Raw genomic sequence first — 17572 nt, forward strand, 5'->3', positions numbered from 1 at the left:
GGAAATATCCAAGTGCTGTCATTTTCAGACAGAGAAAGGAAAAAACACAGCATAAAAATGCTTGCTGCTGCTGAGCGTCTAAATTCTGACTGTAACCACCGATGGGTTTTAGGTTTGGCTTGATCTCATACCCAGGCACTTCATCCACACCCCATTCAGCAGATACAAGTGTTAGTGTACTTCAGTAGCATGTGCTTATGCTGAATAACAGCACAGAAAATGTAGCCCATTCATCTTATCAGTGAAGGCGAAAGCTATAGATTTTCACCAAAATTATTCTAGTAGAGCAAGTCAAAGGGTTTGATTTTATATCTATTCTACATCCCTGGGGCAAATGACAACAAATAAGCTATCTCGATCAGCTTTGGTCCTGTGCCTGCAACCCATGCGCTCTGCTGACATGAAAACGCTCTTAGCAGCAAGATCTGTGGCTTAGTTTTGTGTTTGAATAATACAGTACTGCTAAAAAGAGACAGGGGAAATAGGAAATACCCCGAACCCACACACTCTTTTGCCTGATTTTTTTTTTTTTTAGGTTTTTTTCTGAGATTCCTAAGAGGAGTTCTCTCCTTTTTTTTCCTCCAAATTTTTTTTCATTGTCATGTGCTTCCTGGTACTATACAGGTGTATAATTGGCTGTGCCAAAATACAGTTAGGAAAGTTGTTCGTGTGGGGTTAATTTAGCTCTGACTGTAGGCAGGAGGTGTTCAAAATCTTAAGCCCATTCTTGCCAGATTTCTAGACCAGAAACTCGGGATAAACCCTGAAGATGAGCATACCTCAAAGCTTTGGAAAGTTTGCATCCAAACTTTGCAGCTGGCACCCTTTTGTGGTAAAAGTCTGATCTTTGGGTTTCATATCTGTGCTGAACTGCTGAGCCCTGTGAGGATTGTCCGCTTGTGTCTCCCATCGTGGCCAATATTATGCCCCTGGGACTGACCAAGTGGCAATGCAACTGATTTTTCTTAGTGATTCTTCCCATGCCAACCAGGCATTATTCTCCTGCAGTTCTTTCCCCCTTTCTCTGATATGCTGCCCTCCTTGCCAAATCTACGAGAGTTTCAGGAATCTGCCAGAGGAGATGCAGGACAAAAGGTTTTTTTTCTCCTGGTGATGATAGCTCATCTCAATTGATTAGACTCTTCCTGTTGGTATGCATACTTCCACCTTTTCATGTTCTCTGTATGTATAAATATCTCCTGTCTATGTGATCCATTCTATGCATCCGAAGAAGTGAGATATAGCACACGAAAGCTTATGCTGAAATAAATCTGTTAGTCTCTAAGGTGCCACAAGTACTCCTGTTCTTTTTGCGGATACAGACTAACACGGCTGCTACTCTGAAACTTTGGAAAGTTTGTGCTTCACTACAGAGTTCCTAGCTTCCAATCACCTGGGAAACAGGGGTCCTTCCTAAGGGCACTGGTAGTCTCAGATCTTCCATATGGCAGAGAACTGTGCTGCCTCTGGAGCCAGTGAGCTAATTCAGAGGTTGGAAATTTCAATCAAGAGATGCTTTTTTAAAGAATAAGAACGGAGCTGAGGTCCTCAGGGAAGAGTCACAGGAAATAACACAAAAATTTTTGTAGAAATAATAGGCTCTTGACTCTTGTCTGGATCTGGAAACTATTAAAGTGCGAAGACAAGCATCTGCCACCAATTAGCAAAGAAGAGAAACATCAGAAAACTCTGTAGTGTTGCTTTAAATCTCTGAACTGGTGTGGGGTTGTTTCCCCCTCCATCTTTTGCGAATGTCTGTGTGTTTCACTGCCTGAATCTTATGAAACGCTGGGGCATATGAACCAAAACATTCCAAGCATGGAGCTCTCCTCAGAGATTCAAATAGGATTTAAGGATCTTTAACTTTGAGGCACTCAGTCTATGTGGGACTTAATTACTAAACCAGATTGTTCTGCAAAAACACAAAATGTGGCTTTTACAAATCATCCTTATGCAGTGAGCTAAGGAAATGAAAATGTGCATTCTTCTTGTGCATGATAATTCTCTCTCTCTCGCTTTGCATTAAATTATCCATTGTCGACAGTGCTGATTCATAAAAATTGGACTCTGTAATGTCTGAGAACTTTGGTCTCAGCCTTTGATGTGTTTTTTTGGACATCAGGTTACGCAATGTTTTGGGAGAACAGAGGTTTGACTCATTTGAAAATAGTGTTCTGGTGTGTAAGTGTGTGCACAGCTGCCCTCTAGTGCATGGGAGGTCAGATGTGCTGAGGTGTTGAAAGCCATTCCTGTAACTCAAGTGGGCGAGGCATGCAGTTATGAAGGTTCTTAGGGCTCTTCCTCATGGCACTTGCATAGGGTTAACTGATGTCAGTGGTGTCTGTGTGCCAATATGTGTCCATTTTATGTGTGACTCAGTATAAGCAAGGGGGCTTCTTGCATGGCATTTGCCCTCCTGTTGTATCCTCAATTCAGCATTATGTTGCTGCAGGCCGTCGCCATCATTTTGATGGCAAGAGACTGACATGACGAATGGTTATGACTTCTCCACACATTGTACAGTTGAGGCATGAAATCCCTGACCCAAACAGAAATCTCCTGCTTAATTGTTAAGGGAACACAGGAAAAATTAGCCATGTGAACATCCTTCCCACCTTCCCTTAGTTTATGGTGTTTTTTTTATTTTGTTTTTTGGGGGGAACTCTTTTAGCTTCACTGAACATTAAGATTTAGCCATAGATAAATTTGCCAGACATTTGATTGGTCAGATTACAGAAACAAGATCCCAGAAAATGGGTCACTTGTGTTTCAGTACAAGAGAACCACTGACATATGAGGTCCTTAGTTGTTCCATGCCAGGAAGGAATGCGGGCTGGTTTACAGACAATGCCCAATCTTGTAGGAAATATACTCAAAAAGGTGCTAAAATCTGGCAGCTCCTGCCTGTGGATGAATTCAGTTTCACAATGGAGCATATTCATGCTCTGAGTGTGCCTATGATAAGGACACTTTGCAGGCAACAAACCATAGGCAGCAGGGGAGGGTGGTTTGGCCTCAAATGCTAGTTACTGAACATGTGAACTATACAGTGAAAGGGCAGAATAGAATTTCAAATAGAAACACAGTGTGGTGCTGTGAAATTTCTGAGCTGCCTCATTATCAGGGACCTCTCCCTAGGGACATGGTGGGTAGGGTGAGGTCTGGAGCAGGGAGGAGGGCATGATGGCTAGGGTCAATAGCAGCCACAGGCACACCCCACTAAGCCATACTCCCTCTGCAGCATGGTCCTGTGTTCATGCCACCCTCCGCAGCTCCTCAGCAATATACAGTGTGGTTATGTTCCTTTCCACTGGAGGGGGCCATTTTCCCTCTTGCCTTTTGACACATGCACCGGGAAGCAGCCATAATGTGACCCACAGAGTCAGGGAAGAGGTATCTCCTTCGTGGTGACGGGAGGGATCTGAGCTGTGATTGGCTGAAAGTCTTTTGGAAAACGTGTCATAGTGAAGTGTGATTTGTCCTCCATTATTTTAACCGTAGAGTGCCCAGAAGGGACATTTGGTGTTAACTGTCTACAATCCTGTTCCTGTGGCAGCTCCCCCTGCGACCGGCTCACTGGAAAGTGCATCTGTTTGCCGGGTAGAACAGGACTTGACTGTGGCCGAGGTGAGAAGGCAAGAGATGTGGCTGAGGGTGGTGGTGGTAGGACTTAAACTATCTATTTTTTTTCTTTTGTTAAATTAAAGAGGTTTTACAAACCTCCTGCAAATAGATCGTGTGGAAGTAAAAAAAAAAAAAAATATATATATATATGGCAGCATTATTTTTGTGTACAAGGCTCTAACAATAAAATCAGCTAGTCAGGGTCCATTGTCCAAGCTGAATAAAGTGTAAGCAAGTGATAAATGGAATGAGGAATGAAAAGTGAATTGGATTTTCCAATTGTTGTGGTCTAAGGAATTTTTATTTACAGATGTATATATATTTTTTATAATCCTCAGCATGTCCATTTAATGACTGGAAGACACAGATCCCTAAATAAAAAAACTAGCTACAACAGCTGGAAGATATTAGTCCTATTGAAATGTCTTTGTTCTAATAGCTTGACTGAACAATAAAAGACACACATGTACGGCACTTTATAGTTCCCCCCAGCCATTGGAGGAGCTTGGTATCACTTTAACAAGGAGACTTGACAGCTTCAGCACTTCTCAGCTTCCTGGCTCCTTTTTGGAACTAAATGCAAATCTTAAGAATGCTATGCAAGATCTCTGTCTAGCAATGTGAAACCATCTTGCCTGAATGCAGACCACCTGCTTGAGCAGGTCAGAACTCACTAATTATAAGATCAGGCAGCAAGAAACACATTGGAAAGTGCTTGGGCTAGCACAGGTTGAAGAATTATGTGCTTGCATAAAGCAGGCAAGAAAGCAAACCTGTCTCAATGCACAGCAAAAGCAAGTGGTTCACTCTTACAATTTTAGGATGCCATTGTGGGGAGCGCTGAGCACCATCTGTTCCCATTGAACCCTGTGAGAACGGATGGAAAGCAGCGTCATGCAGGATCAGGCCCTTTTTTAGTGTCTGTAAGCATCTGGTCTGCTTTGCTGTATGTCCATCACATATTTGATGCTGTGCTTCAGCTGCACCAGCTGCCTGCATGCACAGTCAGTGCATTGTGAATGTTCGGCTCCTTACTCAGCAGATGCTTTGGGATACCTCGAGACTCCAAGGTGTTAGAGGAAACAGTTCAGCCTATTCGACCTTAGTAACTCTGGCTGGAATTTAGTGCCACTATAAATCCCCTGGCACTGGATGAATTGTTCTTTCTGAAGCAGCCCTCTTTGAGACTCCTAGCAATGTGGCTTTGGTGAAGAGCTGGTGGGTTAGGGCTTGTGCACGCAAAATGTCATTCCTCATCTAGAATATCAGAAGAAAAACAAGCAAAATGGGTAAAGAAAACAAACCGAACCTGCTAATGCATGTAACAAGCAAAGTGGATTCAGAAAACCAGCTCAGGAATTAATAGCATTTTCTGTGGAGGAGGCAGCATTGCTGAGTTTGTAGAGACAACGGTACCTCATTTCACTCCTGGTATGAAACAGTGCGACAGAGAAAACTTTCTGGCTGGTAAGGGAACAGCATTCCAGACAGAGAGTAGTCGTGCAGAATGTTGGCATTCGTAGAGACTCTGTCATTGTCATAAAGGTAACTGGCTCCAGCAGCTGGGATGCGTATAGTCTATCCCCCAGCTCCACACCCTGAAAGAGAGGAAATTCAGATCACGAGAGCACAAGCCTCACTTAAGTCATAAAGAAATGATAAAATAAACCTGTCTCTTTAGTTCCTTTTAAATGGCTTTGTGGAGAGGTGCCCAGAGCTTGCAGGCACCTCAGGGCTGCAATATTTGAAAGAACGCTCTTGAATTGAAGAAACAGATTTCCCAGCCTGTTCAGCGTTACATTCACGTTGTTCAAACTCCTGGAAAGATTGCCTGGTGGGGGAAGAAAAGGCTTGTTAAGTTTAACTATGTGACTTAAGTGCTGCCTTTCTACTGTCATTAGCTTCCCTCTCTTCTCTGGAGTAGGGCCCGGGGACCCAGAAAGTAAGGAAAAAAGCTTAATTCAAATTAAATAACAATAAAACTTGCTGGAGAATGTAAACAGGGTGAATACTCTCTGAAAATATTTGCATGAGGGTGGGGTTCTGTTCAGGACTGTGGGCTGGTGAGAGAGGGAAGGGGAGGAGGGATCAGATTTGAAACATCGTTAGTGCTTTTTGCGGCATCTTTTGTTCGTAGCATTTGCTTTTCCTGTCCCCAGGCCCTGATGTGGGAGCAGCAGTAACACAGGGAGGAGGAAGGTGTAGTGAGCAGCATGGTGATCTTCAGACACTTCCTAATGGACCAGTGTCTGCATTGCCATTGGTACTAATTGCCACCTTATTAGTATTCTCAGCAGAATGGGGCTCACTGAGGAGTGGCCTCTCCAAGGCGGGGTCGTGTCCACTGGCTGCACAGAAGTTTGCCCTTTCCCTTCCCTTACCACACCGGCTCTGTGGATAAAGGGAGCATGTCATCCTCCAGGGCTGTGGAGCTGGCACCTTTCCCCAGCACTAACTGCCCTTTGGAATAATGAGTGGAAATTCCTCTGGCATTTGTCTCTGTCTGTGCTTCAGCTTGCCCCGCTGGTCGCTGGGGAGTGGGTTGCCAGGAGATCTGCCTGGAGTGTGAGAACGACGCCAGCTGTGACCCTGCCACGGGTGCCTGCCTGTGTCCACCTGGATATGTTGGCAGTCGCTGCCAGGATGGTAAGTGGGGCTATTTAAGGCTGGATTCGTTCTGTCTTGGTGAGTGCACATGGGTGGTGATAACTAGGATTCCTACCGGCGAGGCCTGGATTATCCTACTTAGTGATCTGAGCCTGAGGTTATCTGTCACCACTGGGCTAAACAAGAAACGACGCTTAGCATTGTACATCCTGGAGTGCCGTGCATTAGCTGGTATCCTCACAACTCCTATGAGCTACCACGGGTCCCTTTTATAGGGAATATGTCTATGCTAGCGTCGCTGTGGTGCCGTAACCCCATAGTGGAGGAGCAGCCTACAGCGCCAGAAGGGGTTTTTCTGTTGGTGCAGGAACACTGCCTCCCCAGTTGATGGTCGCTTCCATTGACAGCTGTGGGTGAGGTCGGCATAGCTATGTGGGCCAGGGCTGTGCATTTCTCACACCCCTAACTGCAGGGGCGCTGGGACCATTTTTACAGAGGGGGTGCTGAGAGCCATTGAATCAAAGTGCAAACCCTGTATATGATGCAAACCATTTCAAGCTAGGGGGTGCAGCAGTGCCTGCCTCAACCGCACCCTTAATTCCAGCACCTGTGCCTCACCGACATCACTATGTTGACCTAAATTTTAAACGTAGCCTAGGCCTGGGAAACCAAGTTCACCCAGAGTCACACAGCAAGTCAGTTCCTGGGTCCCAGTGCTCTGCTCAGACAATCCCTCTGTGATCCGGCAGTGGTATGGAGCTAAAGTCTAGCTGCTTGCAGGTGAGTGGCTTAATCCTCCTCCTTGTTCGACATACAGAAGGAAGCAGTAATCCTAGAAGAAATGCAGCCCCTCAGCGCAGGTTCCTGGAGCTGGCCAGCCCAGCCGGGAGCATCTGAGCTCAGGCAAGCAGGGTTTTTAAAGCATGTGGCTGGGCCCAGTATTGATGGCTGTGCTCTAGAGCCACACGCTGCCTATCAAAAATGGAACTACTGCACCCTTGCTATAGCAGTAGTTTGCTCTTAATCTCTCTCTTCCCTTGCAGTGTGTCCAGCTGGCTGGTTTGGGCCGGGCTGCCAGATGAGATGTAGCTGTGGGAATGACGGGCACTGTCACCCAGTGACAGGGAAATGTAGCTGTGCTCCTGGCTGGACTGGGGATAACTGCAGGAGAGGTATGGTACCCTTTGTGTGTTGTGGACGTGGTATAGAGGGCACCTTTCCTCGGTGGATGTTCACTTCCATCTGTCTCCCCGTTCTGTCTGTGCAACTGTCTCTCACAGCCTCTGCCTACCTGCCTTCCCCCACCCCTTCTGTGTTCTTTGTGGAGATTCAGTCTGCACGAAGGACCCTGTACAAAATGCAGTGGTACCCTGTGTTACCTTATCACCTAGTATCAGAGGGGTAGCCGTGTTAGTCTGTATCCAAGAAAACAACGAGGAGCTGCTTCTGAAGAAGTTGGTTTTTTACCCACGAAAGCTGATGGCCAAATAAACCTGTTAGTCTTTAAGGTCCACCGTACTCCTCATTGTTCTTATCACCTAGTTTCTTTCCATTGACCTGGCCTGAGGAGTGCTGGCTGCGTTCCTCTCTCTCTGTCTACATGAGCTGTGCCCATTGATGGAAGCCACGCACGTGCAGCGGAGAGAAGAAAAGCCCCCTTTCCCCTGTGTCTTTGCCCAGCTGAGCAAAGGGCACTGCCATTCAGGGCGGGGTCTCTCCTCTGTTTCAGCCTGTGATGCTGGCCACTGGGGCCCAGACTGTGCTAACACTTGCAACTGCAGCAACAGTGACGGAAGCTGCAATAGGAGCACAGGACGGTGCATTTGTGAAGCTGGCTCCACAGGACTCCACTGTGATCAGAGTGAGTGTTGTCGGCAGGTTGGTCTTGTCTTTGAGCTAACCAAGCTGAACTCTGTTAGCTTTTGGTAGGAAAAGGTGCTGGCCTGGCAGCCTTGCTGAGTGAAGACCTCTGCTTACCCACAATGGTTAAAGTGCAGGTAGCAGCAGGGCCAGCTTCCCCCATAATGGCACATCTGTTAGGGGTGGAGCTGGTTCTTCTCCCAGGCCCGGTCTCTTTGCCGATACAGTAGAACACCAGAGCTATGAACTGACCGGTTAACCACATCCCTCATTTGGAACCAGAAGTACGTGATCAGGCAGCAGAGACAAAAAGAAAAAAGCTAGTACTGTACAGTCCTCTGTTAAATGTGAACTGCTTAAAAAAAAAAAAAAAAGGGCGGGGAGAAAGTTTAAAAAAAAAGATTTGACAAGGTAAGGAAACTGCTTCTGTGCTTGTTTCATTTAAATTAAGATGGTCAAAAGCAGCATTTTTCTTCTGCCTAGTAAAGTTTCAAAGCTATATTAAGTCAGTGTTCAGTTGTGAACTTTTGAAAGAACCACCATAACGTTTTGTTCAGAGCTATGAACAGCCTCTGTTCCCGAGGTGTTTGAAACACTGAGGTTCTACTGTACTACCAATGAGTGCCAGTTATGATTGGTATTTTGGTGACATGGATCTGTTCCCTAAGTCCTGGAGCAGAGACCATCAGTCCACTCCAAACAACCAGCCATCAGATAGTAGTACTTTCATTCACTGCTGCCCTCACTCAGCAGGGTGTGAACCAGTGGCCTCATGTAGACCCTTAAAGTGACCCTGATTGGAAGGACAGTCTGGTCATCGTTGGTTGCCTTGTATTTGCTAGAGTGTCCAGAAGGATGGTTTGGGCTAAGCTGCCGACACCGGTGTCAGTGTGACAATGGAGCCATCTGTGACCATATCAGTGGGGCGTGCACTTGCAGCCCTGGCTGGAGTGGGACGTTCTGTGAGCGTGGTGAGTACCTGGTTTTGCTCCTTTAGGAGAGCTAAGGAACCTGTCATGTCTAATGGAGTCTCCATGTCACTGGGAATTATCCAGGACCTCCTATTGGCAAGAAGCACCCAGCAGAGCTGTGGGGAATGTTGCACTGTCCCAAGCTGGCCCCAAAGTTTAATTCTGGAGATAGCAGGTTTGTACAAACTAGTGAATGACAGTGCATGTAAACAAGGAGCCTCCCTGTTTGTACATGCATGTGGGTATGTTCTGGCAGCGTGAAGGCTATCTGAGTTTGCATGGTGCGTGCATGCATTTGAATAGGGTAGTTCTGCACTTCCTGGTTCCCACTGAGATTGAAAGAGCCAACAAAAGGCTGCTCTCATCTTATCTTCAACCTGGTCAGATGCAAGAAACACCAGCAATTTCACAGCAACCCCACGCGGGTTGAGTCCACAGCAGGCAAGTGCATGCTAGATTCACATTCCTGCTTGTTGTGGAGTAAGTGTTTGTGTAGACAAGCCCACAGTATTTGTGGTATGTCAGTAGGGAAATGGCGGCACAGAGAGGATAAATGCCTTCTCCAAGATCTGAGGGTGAAATTCACCCCCTACTCAAAGAGCTAGCACACGATCCTTGCAACAAGACAAGTGGTGAATCATCTTTGCATGGCTCACCCGCAGTTAGTCCTTTGCTTTAACCAGTCAACACTGCTCAATTGTCAGGTACTGTATTGGTTAGTATAGTTACATTACTATAGAAAAATAAACTTGTTTGATAGGACAATCTGGGGCATTAACACAGGTGTGTCGAATAACCAGCCCTTGCCTTCTATGGGACATGGATCTCCTATTGCACTACCCTGCAGTTCCAAGTTTGAATCCTGTCATGGTGCAAGGGTGTAATGATTTTTTTTGCGAAGTTCCTACAAATCCATTAGCAAAGTACTTTATTAGCAGAATGAGCTATTGTGTAGTGTCCCTCTCTCCTTGGGAGATTTCCAGCCCTCTGCACACACTGACGTGTATACAAACATTTCTGGGCTTTTTCTGTTTTCTCAGCCTGTCCCGATGGATTTTATGGCCTGGAGTGTCAGAAAACCTGCACATGTCTGAACGGAGCCCACTGTGACCATGTGACGGGGCACTGCATCTGTCCCGCCGGCTGGATTGGCCTTAACTGTAACCAGAGTAGGTTTGGAGGTTATACCATTAAATCTATTCCAGTACAGGATTCCCATTTGCAGGCTACTGGTGCCTTGGAAGGTGATTTTGGTCAGAGACAGCTTGCGGTCGATCAGACAGTATCCTTGTTTCTCTGTCTTGGCACGTGATCCAAAGAGATTGGTGTCTGCTTCTCTTTTGCTGCTTATTCCCACCTCTGTTGCTTTCATGACACAGAAGGGAGTGTGACATCAGGTAGGGAGTAAGCAGCAGGAGTTGATGGATCCTGATTGAGGAGTTAAACCCTGGGTGGCACTCCTGTCGGATGATACTACATGAGAACAGGAGCCCTTGAAAAGGGATAGATGGATCAGCTGTAAAGGTGGGTTTTGCCCTTCCATCCAGAAGAACAGCGAGTAATTTACAGACCTCAAGTGGTGGCCAGATCTCAGATGGTGTAAATCAGCATAGCTTCACTGATGTCAGTGAACCTGTTGTCATTTGCACCAGCTGAGGATCTGGCTGTACATATAGGAATCCCATAACCTGTTGAAACTGCTATGGAAGCTTAGATTGGCTGAAGGTAATTACTCCACCTGGATTTTGTCCAGGATGAAATTGTCCCTCTAGTGAATATTTTTCAAAGCTTTTCATGAGGTGCCAGCAGCTCTTTAGAAGCTTGTGGTAGTGAAACAAACATTAGGGAGGGGAGGAAAAGGCTTCTTTCCTCTGTGACACACAAAGCTTTGCTGTTGCCTTCACATTGGTCTGAAGAGTCAATGCAACTGCTTGTGCCAAAATTATCAAAGATCCTGCTAAAGTCGTGCAATAATGAAATCCTTCATTCTCAGAGCACTGCTGCCTCTGTAGTAGTAATAGGAAGGTGGGGGTTTCAGAAACCAATGTCTCCTGATGCATGATGTTTCCACAGGTCTTTTCCACTTTTGATCTCCTCTCTCCATTTCAGTTGTGCTCTTTATTTGATGCTGAGAACAGCTGTGCCAGCCAGGGAGGGTGAATTGACTCCGGAAAAATAAGCCCTCATCTCTGTGGCCCCCAGGACCTTAACCCTTTTCTATAACCCATGTCCATGGGAAGGTTCAGAAATGCTGAGTTAGCTTTTCTTCATTTTACATCTGCCTATTACTGCCAGATTTCAGCCTGGGCCAGATGTGGGCAGTTCTTGTGCTGCATCTAGCAGGACTATAATCAGGAAATCCCAAAAGTCTCAGAGAAAGCCTGTTCTAGCAAAATTTCTAGCCCTGTTTTATAGACTGAAGAAGTTCAGAGATACTCTTGACCTGCATCTGAATTGTGCAGCATTTATCAGAAACAGACTCCCTATCTCAGGGAAATTTGGGGGGCAATTTTTTTCTGTTTTGCAGTTTACCTCCAAAAGTTTTGAGTGGCTCAGCCTCTTTGCCCATAACTGCAGATGATAGTGAGGTTTGGGGCATCTGTGAGAACAGCTTCCTAATAGATTACTTTCAAAATATCATTGAAAAATAACATCCATATTTGTGAACTGCAGCCATATATAAATCTGACTGTTGTTTTCTCATGATAATGTAAACATATTTTTTTTCTCTCTCTCTCTCTCTTTTCTTGAGCAGGCATAGCTGGCAGTTAACCTGACCTCCTTGTAACATTTTCGTTGGTGAGGTCGCTGGTTCGTCCTCTTTGTCTTCTCCCAAACAGCTGCATTTCTGAATCAGCAATAAAAGTCTATGTAACTAATACCTGTTACTTAATAGTTGTGCCTACTTGTGTTTCCCTGCAGCTTGTGAGGATGACTGGTATGGAGAGAATTGCAGTCAGGCATGCAGCTGCTTTAATGGTGCCACCTGTGACCATGTTAGTGGACAGTGTCTCTGTGCGGCTGGATGGACAGGAGCCACTTGCCAGCAAGGTAATACAACGTGTGGTCATGTCCTATTCCAAACTGTTGTCTTCCTTGTCCTGTGGAGAAAATCAGCCATTGGAAAAAAAATTCCAAGTCTCTGTGTGAGTTGTAGTTTGACAGCTGTGCTCTGGTGGCGTAGTGCTGAGCTTGGATCATGGTTCATATCATCTCCACTTGTGCTGCACATGCTAACTCTCAGTAAGGGCTCTGTCTTGCAAAGCACTGAGCATTCTGGCCCTGATCCAGCAAAGCACTTGGTCCCAAGTCAATGGGACTAGACATGTGCTTACAGTTAAGCATGTGATTAACGTGCTTTTTCTGGGGTCCTACAGCAGCTTAATATAATATAAGAACATAAGTACAGCCATATGGGGTCAGCCTAATAGTTCATCTAGCCCAGTATCCTGTCTTCCGACAGTGGCCAGTGCCAGACGCTTCAGAGGAAATGAACCAAACAGGCAATTTTGAGTTATCCATCCTCTGTCATTCAGTCCCAGCTTCTGGCAGCTGAAGGTTTAGCAAACAGAGTCAAGCACTAAAGGAACTTTAGAAAATGCAGATATAAGCTGTTTTACTTGACTATTATGGTAACTGACAGAGAAGTTGTTTTTCCATCAAGGTGACTGTGTCCATCCTATGGTTCTTTGATAGTGAAGTTTGGTAGCATTGCCCAGACGTGGAAGAGCGGGATGTTCTGCAAGTCAAGACTGAAGTCACTGGCTGCCAACCTGTGGCACTAAATTCGTACAACTCCCTTTAAAAATAATTCAGAGTATTCCCACTAAACACTCTCCAAAGGCATCTGGTGGACCATTGAGTTACTTAAATTTCATGTCATCAAGTTAGCGATCCTACCAGCCTCCTTATGCCAAGCACAGACATCCCAAGAAACAGGAACACGTTCCACTGGATCCTACAGCGATGTTGTAAAGCTGTATTTGTGACACCCCAGCTTGTTTCTATGGCAGCAGTGTGTGAAGTGGCAAGCCCGGGGTTATGGACCTCCCAGCAGGGGCAGGAAGGAAAAGAGAAATATCTTCACTAGCAACTAAGCTTTTGCAGGAAAACACAGGCCAAGCATAGTTCAGCATCCAGGCTCTTTTCTTCCAAGTTTACTGTGTTATGCAAGGCACCCTCCACCCCCCATCTGGCCTTTGGAAAAGCCAAGTTTATAGCAGTCTTATGCCAAGCTGTGTTTAGCTGGTGATCCAAAACCACCTTCGTTGTTCCAATGGGCTAAAAACCGCCAGTCTTCCAACTCACTTGCTGTGCCACGTTTTGTTGAGACCTTGCCCAGTGGGACCCAGGATTCTCATACATTCCCCTAGACTCACCGTTCTGGGCTCCATGGGCCATTCCCAGAGGAGGGACCAGTAACTAGAGCTGAGGTTCCCAAACCTTGTTTTGCTGCCCGCCCCCCAGAGGAGTAACATGACAGGGCCTCACCCTTCCAGGGCAGAAAGTGACTCACCCAGGGGAGTGTGCAGCTCACACTTGGGTTGGCAGCAGGATCCAGTTGGCTCCATCCCTGGAGGTGTCCATGGCAGCGCGGCACGGAGTAGACCAGTGCTCCTTGCCCTGCCTCCCCCCTGCCTGGAGTCTCTCACTCCTGCAGGCTCTGATGGGTTTAAAATACATGAGGTTGCAGCCGGCCAGGTGTCCAGGGCAGCAGGGGAGAGCAGCAGGCTGGTGCTGGGGCAGGGTGAGGCTGGGCTGAGTGGTCTGAAGTCCCCCACCACCTCACACCCTCTGGCAGACCTCATGCCACAATCACCTCCCCAGCCTACAGGTCTTACCAGGCCTGTATGCAGGTTCCCACCTGCCTGGCGAGCTTCGCAGGAGTCACTTGGTGTCATTGGAACCACTGCACTGGGACAGAGAGAGAGTAGCCAGGAGCCAGGCTTCTGTAGTTGGTGGGAGCTGGAGCTGATCCCTGGGAGGAAGCCTCGGCCAGGGCTCAGGAGGTCAAGGCACCACCAAATGGGTAAAGTGGGAGCTGTGGGGAAAGCATGGGAGAGAAGAGAGAGGTTACAGTACTGAGGTTTTCCATGCACGTGACTCCCTCACCTCTCTGCTGTTTCTCTCCTTTCCCCACCCCACCCCAGTCCCCTGTAAAAATGCAGAACCCTCCTGTGGGGGCAGCTGCGCAGCCCCCAGGCATTACTGCATTGTGTTCTTGTTACTTATTTCTAGTGGTAGCGGCTCCATTTCTGTCTACTCCTAACCCCACTCCTCACCTCCACTTCCTACATTACAACAGGCCTGATCTCTGCATTTTAAACCCAGTGTCAAGAGCTGCTTTCTGACTTTGGTCTTTCTCCTAATTTTCCCCCAAGCATGTCCATATGGTTTCTATGGCGTGAACTGCCACCAGCACTGCCTCTGTGGGAATGGCGGAACGTGTGACCCCGTCACAGGGCACTGCACATGCCTGGAAGGATGGACTGGATTGGCTTGTGAGCTGGGTGAGCACCAGGAGTGGAGTAGCTGGCCACGTTAACTACAGGCAATTGGAACCCGCAAAACGTTTGTTGCACGTTTGACTCACTCCCAAGTTGTTTTCCCTAATTTCACTTCAGTCATTTCGTGCTCCAGGATTGCATGAAAATAGTAATTTGGCTGCAGAAGGATAGCGAGGAGCATTGCGGGGCCTCAGGGAACAGAGTTGGGGCCATGTTTATATTAAAATGTAATGAAAACAGGGCTACCAAATTTGCAACAAGAAGCAGCAATGCAGCTTCGGAACATTTTGAGTTTGGTTCCAGCATGTGTCTGAGCTGATGCAGCACGTGCCCATGAGGGAAGCACAATGTGCTTTGTCATCTCATCTACACTCAGTCAAGACTGCACCCAAGGGGAGGAACTCCAGTGGGCCACGGAGCCAGAACTCCAGTAGCCTGTCGTAGAACAATCTGGTGTGATAGCAGGGTCATTAGCCTTCTCCCTCTAGAGTCTGTCTATACTGCAGCTGGGAACGTGCCTCCCAGCCTGGGCAGACAGACAGGCACTAGCTCTGCTTGAACTAGAGTGCTAAAAGGAGCAGTGTGGACATTGCAGGTCCCGTGAAAGTGAGGGCCAGCCACGCCAGCTCAGACACAGGGATTTGGGCAGGCTCGAACTCAGGCAGTTAGCCCATGTCTCCACCGGAGCTTCAGTGTCCACACTGCTATTTTCAGCGTGCTAGCTCGAGGAAAGCTAGTGCAAGTCTCTCTACTCAGGCTGGGGGGCTTGCTCCCAGGTGCCATGTAGACACATCCTTACTTTCTGTCCCCAGGGAGGAGTTGTGGGTTTGTATTTCTGGGCTAAGATTCTGTCCCGTGCTATTTCTAAAACCACTTCAGTCAACTCTCTCTGCCTTCCACTAGAATGTGCGCAAGGACAGTATGGTGTGGACTGCCAGCAAGCCTGCGACTGCCAGAACAGGGGGCTGTGTGACCGTCAGACAGGCCACTGCATCTGCCGGGCTGGCTGGACTGGGCAGCAGTGCCAACACTGTAAGTGAAAACCACAGCAGCCCACCAGTAGTTGTAGCTCCTGCTCACCTGCCAGGACAAGGGAACGGGTTTGGCTGGCCTGAGCCCTCCTTCAGATGGAACCTTTCTGAGGTTCAGGGAAGTCGAGTTACCTTGTTTTTTTAAAAGGCTGTTTTTGATACAATGAGAAAAGCACAAGTCCTCTCTGCTGGAGGTAGAAGATACTTTGCTTGATGCATCTGTTCTAGGTGCCAGGGAATTATTGAGTAAATAAAGGGCCCAACGTTTGGCTTGCACAGCTCAAGAGAAAACATGCCATGGTTTTAGCTTTGCAGACTTGTTCTGTCTGTCTCTGTTCTCCCCTCAAGGTCTGAACAAAAGCAATGTTATCCTGCGTGTACACACTGCTGTACAGTCACGAAAAGGCCACGTCCCTTCCCAGAGATCCTAACGTGTCATTCTGCTCCCCCGAAGTCAATGGCAAACCTGCAGGAGCAGACCCTGAATGAGACAGATACACAGCCTGCCCCTGAGCAGCAGATGGCAGTGGAAGGCAGGGTGAAGCTGAAATGTCATAGGAAAACCTCCTCCTGACCCAAAACTTTAATAGCTTTATGCTGCTCCAGATCACCTTCCTTTCTTCCCCCTTTTCCAGCTTCTGAGCTTACTCACTGCTGGCACCATTGTGCATACCCGAAATGCCTGGCTTCTGTCCTAAGCACCAGCAAACTCTTAGGCCTGCCTTCTGCGGCCCTCCAATTCATCTTATCTATAGACTTTACTAAGTACCCTGGCAATCCCTTTGCTATTGGCTAGTGTTGAAAGGGAGGCTGGCTTGAGAAAGGGGAGCCTTAGGGACTGGATCAAATCCCAGAAGATCAGCAAAGGGGAGCCCCTCCCCTCCCAGAAGTTCCAGCAGCCACAGCAAGTGTAGCCCACTGTGAAGGGGGTTATTAATCTGAGGCTGGTAATCAGCTGAAGCCCTGGGCATGAACGAGTTGTTTGCTGCAGCCATTCCCACCCTCAGCAGCATGTCTAGGAAAAGCCCTGACATTTACAAGGTGTTTACTGTGTTACTGCTTTGGTTCTGAGCTCTTGTAGGTATTGTGGGTGTGTGGCTGCTTTGTTCCTTGGATCATTAGCAGGAAGCAGGCTGTGGCCTGTAATATGACATTGCTGGAACATTTCTTATGTGGGATGAAGGTCAGGCAAGTTTCAAGAGCTGTTTGAGGCTTTGCAAAGCTGAGAAATCCTAATCTTCTTCCGGAGCGTCCCTTTCGCAAGTATCCCCTTTCACTGCTGCACTCTCTGGCTGAGCTGGGTGGACATTACATGACGTGTAGCATTGTTCCGCTCCCTCTCGGCCTCTCTTCACACAGAAGGTCATTCCAGCTCTCTAGTAGCTTTTGTCCTCTCTGAACCCCTTCTACTTCTGCTTGATTTTTCACCCCCCCCCCCATCATGCACATTCCATTGACCTGTATAAGGCAGCTCTGGGGGATTTCAGACTCTGATGAAAGCAGGATGTGCTCTTGTGACATATCTGACCTCATGATTAGAAGAAAAGTATCTGAAATTTTGGATTCTGCTTGGAACGGAACCTTCAGAAGCTTCTGAGCCTTCTCCAAGCAGAATATCAAGTGTTCTGCTACGTGGTATTGAGCTCCTCTTGGGCCAATGTGCATAAGGGGCCAGGGCAGAGTTCTGATGGTGCCAGTGAAATTTATTTTAGTGTTTTCCAGACCTGGATGCGGTGTCATGATGCAAGTTGCAAACAGCAATGCCAGCATACAGTTCTGCTTCTCCTTCCAATTAGAAAGTGCAGGAGAAAATTACCCACAGAAGCAAACGCTCAGTGGAAGATTCCAAATGTCTGCTCTGTTCCATAGCGTCCCTGCTTGTTACCCTCACTTATTTGCATCGGACCTTAGCCATCTGGTTCTTCTGTCTGAGGAGAAAAGCAGATAATGAGAGCTGTGCTATAAAGAAGTT

At 47.3% G+C, this 17572-nt stretch overlaps 1 protein-coding gene across 1 annotated transcript in view; it reads left to right on the plus strand.

The window, feature by feature from the left end:
* Nucleotides 1-17572, plus strand: part of MEGF6 (multiple EGF like domains 6) — a 233632-nt gene that overhangs the window by 203416 nt on the left and 12644 nt on the right. Inside the window, exons 19-27 of the mRNA XM_032763797.2 lie at nucleotides 3502-3627; nucleotides 6139-6270; nucleotides 7275-7403; nucleotides 7961-8092; nucleotides 8934-9062; nucleotides 10103-10231; nucleotides 11985-12113; nucleotides 14444-14572; nucleotides 15473-15601. Of these exons, the coding sequence (XP_032619688.1) occupies nucleotides 3502-3627; nucleotides 6139-6270; nucleotides 7275-7403; nucleotides 7961-8092; nucleotides 8934-9062; nucleotides 10103-10231; nucleotides 11985-12113; nucleotides 14444-14572; nucleotides 15473-15601 (1164 nt within the window). The remainder of the gene's footprint in view (nucleotides 1-3501; nucleotides 3628-6138; nucleotides 6271-7274; nucleotides 7404-7960; nucleotides 8093-8933; nucleotides 9063-10102; nucleotides 10232-11984; nucleotides 12114-14443; nucleotides 14573-15472; nucleotides 15602-17572) is intronic.

The sequence above is a fragment of the Chelonoidis abingdonii genome, chromosome 23 (genome assembly GCF_003597395.2).
Source record: "Chelonoidis abingdonii isolate Lonesome George chromosome 23, CheloAbing_2.0, whole genome shotgun sequence".
Lineage (NCBI taxonomy): Eukaryota > Metazoa > Chordata > Testudines > Testudinidae > Chelonoidis > Chelonoidis abingdonii.